Here is a 6,000-nt window from a genome sequence, read left to right as displayed (position 1 = left end):
GCTTAACGACAAGTTATTAAACAAACTAGGCATTTCACCTTGAAATAAAGCAAAACTAAAAGGAACATAATACTATTGCTGTTACAAATAAGCTTTGTTATACTTTTCACAAAAAAGACATACAAACATGAAAGTCATAACTCATTTATTGAATGAATAGTATATGCAAGAATACCAATAAAAGGAAACTAATACTACAAACTACAATTTTGAAAATAAAGCCAATATAACAGGAACAAAATATACATAACATGAGAGGAATGTTTGATTTTGACCCATAATGCATTCCTTATCTTTACAATTAACCTAAATGTCTGTTAGAACAAAACTGTATACCTTGGTCTAACTTGAGCGCTTTTTAAAAAAAGCAACAACATTCTAGAACACTTTTCTTTTGCTTTGAGATATTTAAGATTCACACATTTGTTCAAGTACATAGATTCTGATTCAACAGTAGATCTACATATCTTGTTATTCTCTTAATATCTTGAGTAGCATGTACTCCTGAGCAAGTACTATCTGAAATTCTAAAATTGCTGATCTTTGAAATAAAATGTATTTCAGTTGTGGGTTTTTAATAAATTGAGATGAAAGTAAAATTCACCCCCCCACCCCCCCTCCCCCCAGGAACAAAGAGCTCTTATTAAAGTATAGAAACTCAAGTCTATCTTTCTACTCTAAAGAACATTTCTTACTAACATTTCTGGTAAGGCAATAAATGCTCCAGAATAATCTTCAATATACGCTTGCAAAGATTACACTGTTTAATATCAATAACAAAAACAAAACAAAAAAAGGAAAAAAAGAAAAAAGGAAAGAAAGAAAAGACGCTTCAAAATTTCAAGCTAAAATATGCATAAAAGACAGTCATGGCAGTATTTTTTGAAATGATGTAAATGTTATATACTTATCAAATAATGTCATGCTTATTAAAACTACAGTTAAGGACTCAAGAGATGAACAGTAAATACACTGCTGAGGTCCATTTTTCTAAATATTCATACCACAATGTAATTACTACCCAGAAGATAATGATGCTACTTGGGAACATAAGTACTGTACAATTTTTACATTGTAAGGCACTTTTACTCAGCATGTGACGAAAACATGGATAGAGAATCAAAATATTGGAGGTTTACAACCAAAGGTGATTTTTCATATGATTTCAATTTACATGTCAATTTTTAATGAAAGACTTAAGCCAATCACACCACAGTGAGAAAAATAGGTAGCCAGCCACTTATCTAGCCAACCAAAAGGTAAAGTGCTATTCTGGTTGCTAGTGGCAGAGAAAGGGTTGAAGAAACCCATAAAAAGTCATACACTTTATTACATAACAAATCCATCAACTGACAGCTATAATATTTGAAGTCCATTACATGATTATTGACTGGCCATTATTACCCAAGCACCTTCCATTTTTCCTAAAAACATGATTACAGTAGTTGTCCAAAAATGAAGGTGCTCTCGTGTTCCATGGGTAAGTCTATGGCACACAATGTAAAAATGATCTAGACACAGTGATTCAAAGATTTAAAATAACGGGTTTCAAGCTGTTGTAAGGAAATAAAGTACAGATCCTTTGGGAAAAGTCACATAGCTTGGTAAACAAACATCTAGATCTGTCGTTGCACTTCAAGTCATGGTGAATTTTGAAAATTCATCACATACACACAAAAAACCCAATGGCATATTTAGAGCAAAAAGAGAAAAACACATAGGGCAACCCACTACTAAAGCTAATTTCCTTCTAAAAATAATAAAAGATGGTTAAAATAAAGCAATCATCAAGTCCCTTGATTTAAGTAAATGTGTGAATGCACACGACAAATGTGACTTTAAGGGACTAGCAGTTAAAAACAATCAATCATTAAGCACAGTGTAATTTTCCACCTGTTACATTTTTAAAATGCTTTTCCATAAGCTGCAGAATATCTTGATGTACAGTCAAGTTAACATGTTATTTCTTGTTTGCTAATTTGCTTTAATGTGGTAGGTTAACTAATAACTCAGAAATCAGAATCCCTACCCTTGATATTGAGGTGCTATGGTAATATTAGGCAGACCACAACTAACGTTTTTTGGTTTTGCCATAAAGAAATATATAAACGTGCTTCAGCAGATAAGTGGAAGAAAATATCACTAGGCTAGAAATGCCAGTATGAAAATCCTTTCTAAAAAGCTGGGTTCTTAGGCTTTGAGAAACAATTCTGATGATCAATAAAACACCATCAAGCCCTACCAGAAGAAAAGTGGGGCACCAGAGTCTATTTAATAGATGAGCAAAGCAATGAATGAAAACATGAAAAATATTAAATAAAGTTTCTAAAATAGTGGTCACAAAATTAAAAATAAATACTGTTTTATGCAAAGTCTGTTTTTTACTCCTGTAGCATGAGACTTCTTTACATACTTTGAGCCAATATATGAAGTGTTCCACACAACACGGCACTTGAGAGGAACGGGTTTCAGACCTGGTGGCTAAAGTCCTTAGTGAGTGCTAACCCTTTACATCTTAAAGAGGTTTAATTTGCTGTTGCCAAATGTTAGTTTAAACTTGAAAGGATCCAATCATTTTGCTAGAAGCTCTTCATATGACATGAAAAGAGAAGAGGTTTACTGTCAATTTTGGCATAAGCACTGGAGCTCATAGCTTATAATCACCAGTTGCCCGAGTCCATGCTGGTCAGTGAGAACAACTCTAACAGGAACCAAACGAAAAGCTTTAGCACACTTCTTGGAAGAGATTTTTAGCATGTGCTGTCAAAGCCAAGAGAAAAAGAAGGTTCTCTTCATTTCTAGCCTCCATTACTTGAGTGTGAAAAAAAATTCACAAATTACCATGTGTTGCCACCAGAGGCATGTTTGCACTGTAAAGTGAAATTTGCTTATGCTTTCCCTTGAGTATGACTCCACTAAACAAACTTAGACACCCAAAACAGTAGAACTTTGTTCAGTCCAGAAATATAGCTTACTTCATTTCAATGTCTGCTTTAACTGTTGACACCATACACAGGGTTAATAGTGTTTCAATTGCTTCCCAGAAACTGCAAACTACGGCTACGTAATATCAACATGTCAAACTCTGCCATCTAGTGAAGGCTCATAAAACAAACAAGACGTTTTTAAGCAGTTCAATGAAGGATCTAAGAGTTGGGCAGTAAAAAGTTACAAACCCTTTTTGATTTTAGAAAACAGTGAAAAAAGAATAGTAGTTATGGATGTCTTATTCATTCCCAGTTTTCTAACTCTGTCCCATGAACCTGTTTAAAAGATGATAAAAAAATGTAAAATATGATGCTTGAGGGGAACACAATAAAAATAATGTTATTGAGGAGCGAGAATATCTGACTGGTTTGACATTACAACTACATTTATTGATAAAGTGGATAGCTTGTTTTTACTGTTACAAAATCAGCTAGTTAAAAAAACTATGCAAGCCTACACAATCCTCAGCATTCTAGTAACATGCTTAACTAAACATAATAGCATTAAAAAAATCATACTGCACATCATTACTTCAACATGTACTTATCAGCGTGTATTGTATTCTGACAACAGATCCGATATAATTAACTTTCATACCTAATTTCCATTAAGTTGCTGCTGAGTTAGTTGTTGCTGATCAATTTCTACTTTTCCCCGGCTTTTACTCTCTCGTTCCTCATCTTCTTCATCTCTCTCATCATTTCCACTATGATTTTTACAATACAGTCTACAATGGTGAAAGATAAAAATCTCAAAATGTTTTGTCACTTTGGATGAGAATATATTTATATCATTAGTGGATGAGGTTGGTGCCCATTTAAAATATGGGTTTCCTCATCCATACTTTTAAAAACACTCCACAATTAGTTACAGGTCCATTTCTATCCAAAAGACAGGAAAGCACTCTATTAATGAGATAATAAAATTTCATCTGAAATAAAACCTCTGGTTAAGGATGAAAGCTAAGTTATCACATATGCCCAAATATAAGGCGATTCCTCCTTTTGCCCAATGAGATTAAAAACAAAGTTTTCAGCCAACTTCAAAATATCAACTTTCAGGTATATAGATGAAATAATCAAATTCTATAATGTTTCATGTACACAATTTAAAAGCACATTTTAGGAAATAATATAAATTCTATATATACTGCTGCTTTCCACTCACATTTCATGAAACAATTTTATTCAAACTCTTCAAATGCCTGTTCATCATTAGTGTCCTGGCCTTCATTAGAACACCTTTGCAAGCCGCCTAACAGTTTTCGAGGCACTGCATTTGGCTATGTCTCTCTTGATCTAGACTGTTTCCCCCAACTTCCTTTTTTCCCATGACACTGAATTTTTGGGAAGAGTTAGACCAGATACCTTGTCAACTATACCGCATTTTGGATTTGTCTAACTGTGGTACTGTTTTATTTGGTTGTCTCTCACCCCTATTTCCTATAAACTGGAAATAAGGTCTAAGGGCTTGGTTAGCTTTAGGTTCAACTTTTCTCTGTTAGTCCAGGATAGTTTGTAGGTGATTCTGCATACTTCAGGAAGCAGGTCATTTCAGAATGCCCCACTATTAGTGATGCTGTTTGATCATTTGGTTAAGATGGTGATGATGGCCAGATTTTTCTCCATTGTAAAAGTAGGCTTTCCTTATTAAAATTAGCAAATAATCTCTGCTTTGATACTTTGACATCATGCTGTTCTGGCATTTGGGTTCTTTTATGCTGTTCTTTTATTTGCGTATATACACTGTATACTTGAAATTCATTGTTTTTAATGAAAATAGCAATGCAGGTGGCTTTGGACAAAGGTTTAGGCCACTTTAATGTTTATGCACCAATATATTTTTTATAGTTAACCACCCCCACTGTAATCAAAGAAGGGTGGGCTGATCTGAACTCAGTTTTAGGTCAATTATACCTACAAGATGGTAAGATGGAACACTGCTTAAAAAATGTTCAGTGGATGCCCTCTTGTGGTCAGCAATGGATAAAAGACAATGGTATAGGAATTCATCTGCCACAAATGATCTAAAACTAGGTTTAACATGAGAAGTTTCTAACACGTGAGTAGCATAAAAAGCAGGGGTAGAGTTGGGGGGGCAACAATAACAACTGACTTCTGACCTAGTCGTGCTCATCATTTTTTTATTCTTAAAACATTTTCAAAGAACTATGGAAAATTTGTACTCTTCACACACTGCACACTGGGAATCACTTTTTTTTTTTAATCATGATTTCAAATACCAAGAGTGAGACTCCTACATAGTGCACCTATGAAGTATTGTCCCCCAAAATATAACCTGAATCTAATTAGGCCTTTGAACCAACTTACAAATTACAGGAAATATGGAGGGGTAAAGAAACAAAGTAAATGGTATTATGAAAAAGCAAACAGATAAACCTAGAATGTGGGACTTCTACAGGACAACTTAACGGACTTCTTCAACAAGTAGGGGAAAAAGGCGGGGCTGGAGTGGGGATTACTCTATGTTAAGAGAGATTTATCTATTAGATAGAGACTATCATTAGATCGATACTAGAGAGACTAAGAAACATATCTATTAAATGCAACATAGGGGCATTCTATGTATTGAAATTTGAACAAATGAAGTCTAAAAAGACATTTTCAAGACAATCAGGGGCCGGCCCCGAGGCTTAGCGGTTAAGTGCGCGCGCTCCGCTACTGGCGGCCTGGGTTCGGATCCCGGGCACGCACCGACGCACCGCTTCTCGGGCCGTGCTGAGGCCGCGTCCCACATACAGCAACTAGAAGGATGTGCAACTACGACATACAACTATCTACTGGGTCTTTGGGGGAAAAAAAGGAGGAGGATTGGCAATAGATGTTAGCTCAGAGCCGGTCCTCCTCAGCAAAAAGAAGAGGATTGGCACGGATGTTAGCTCAGGGCTGATCTTCCTCACACACACACACAAAAAAAATTAGGGAAATGTGAAAGTAGACTGGGTAAGAGACGATACTAGGAACTTACTATTAATTTTACAAAGTGTGATAA

At 35.2% G+C, this 6,000-nt stretch overlaps 1 protein-coding gene across 4 annotated transcripts in view; it reads right to left on the bottom strand.

Moving 5' to 3' along the window:
- Positions 1-750: 750 nt before the first annotated feature.
- The window catches only part of PHF6 (PHD finger protein 6), a 45,978-nt gene continuing 40,728 nt past the window's right edge, over positions 751-6,000 (bottom strand). For 3 of the 4 annotated variants that reach the window (XM_058536780.1, XM_058536782.1, XM_058536783.1), the window contains 2 exons: positions 3,586-3,715; positions 751-3,263 (listed from right to left, as the gene is read on the bottom strand). In XM_058536780.1, the coding sequence (XP_058392763.1) occupies positions 3,586-3,715 (130 nt within the window). In that variant the 3' untranslated portion in view covers positions 751-3,263. The remainder of the gene's footprint in view (positions 3,264-3,585; positions 3,716-6,000) is intronic. The other variant, XM_058536781.1, reaches the window with a different exon arrangement.

Source organism: Diceros bicornis, chromosome X, assembly GCF_020826845.1.
Source record: "Diceros bicornis minor isolate mBicDic1 chromosome X, mDicBic1.mat.cur, whole genome shotgun sequence".
In the NCBI taxonomy this organism is placed as follows: Eukaryota; Metazoa; Chordata; class Mammalia; order Perissodactyla; family Rhinocerotidae; genus Diceros; species Diceros bicornis.
Note: the sequence above shows the minus strand (reverse complement) of the source record. Positions and strands in the feature narration are given on the sequence as shown.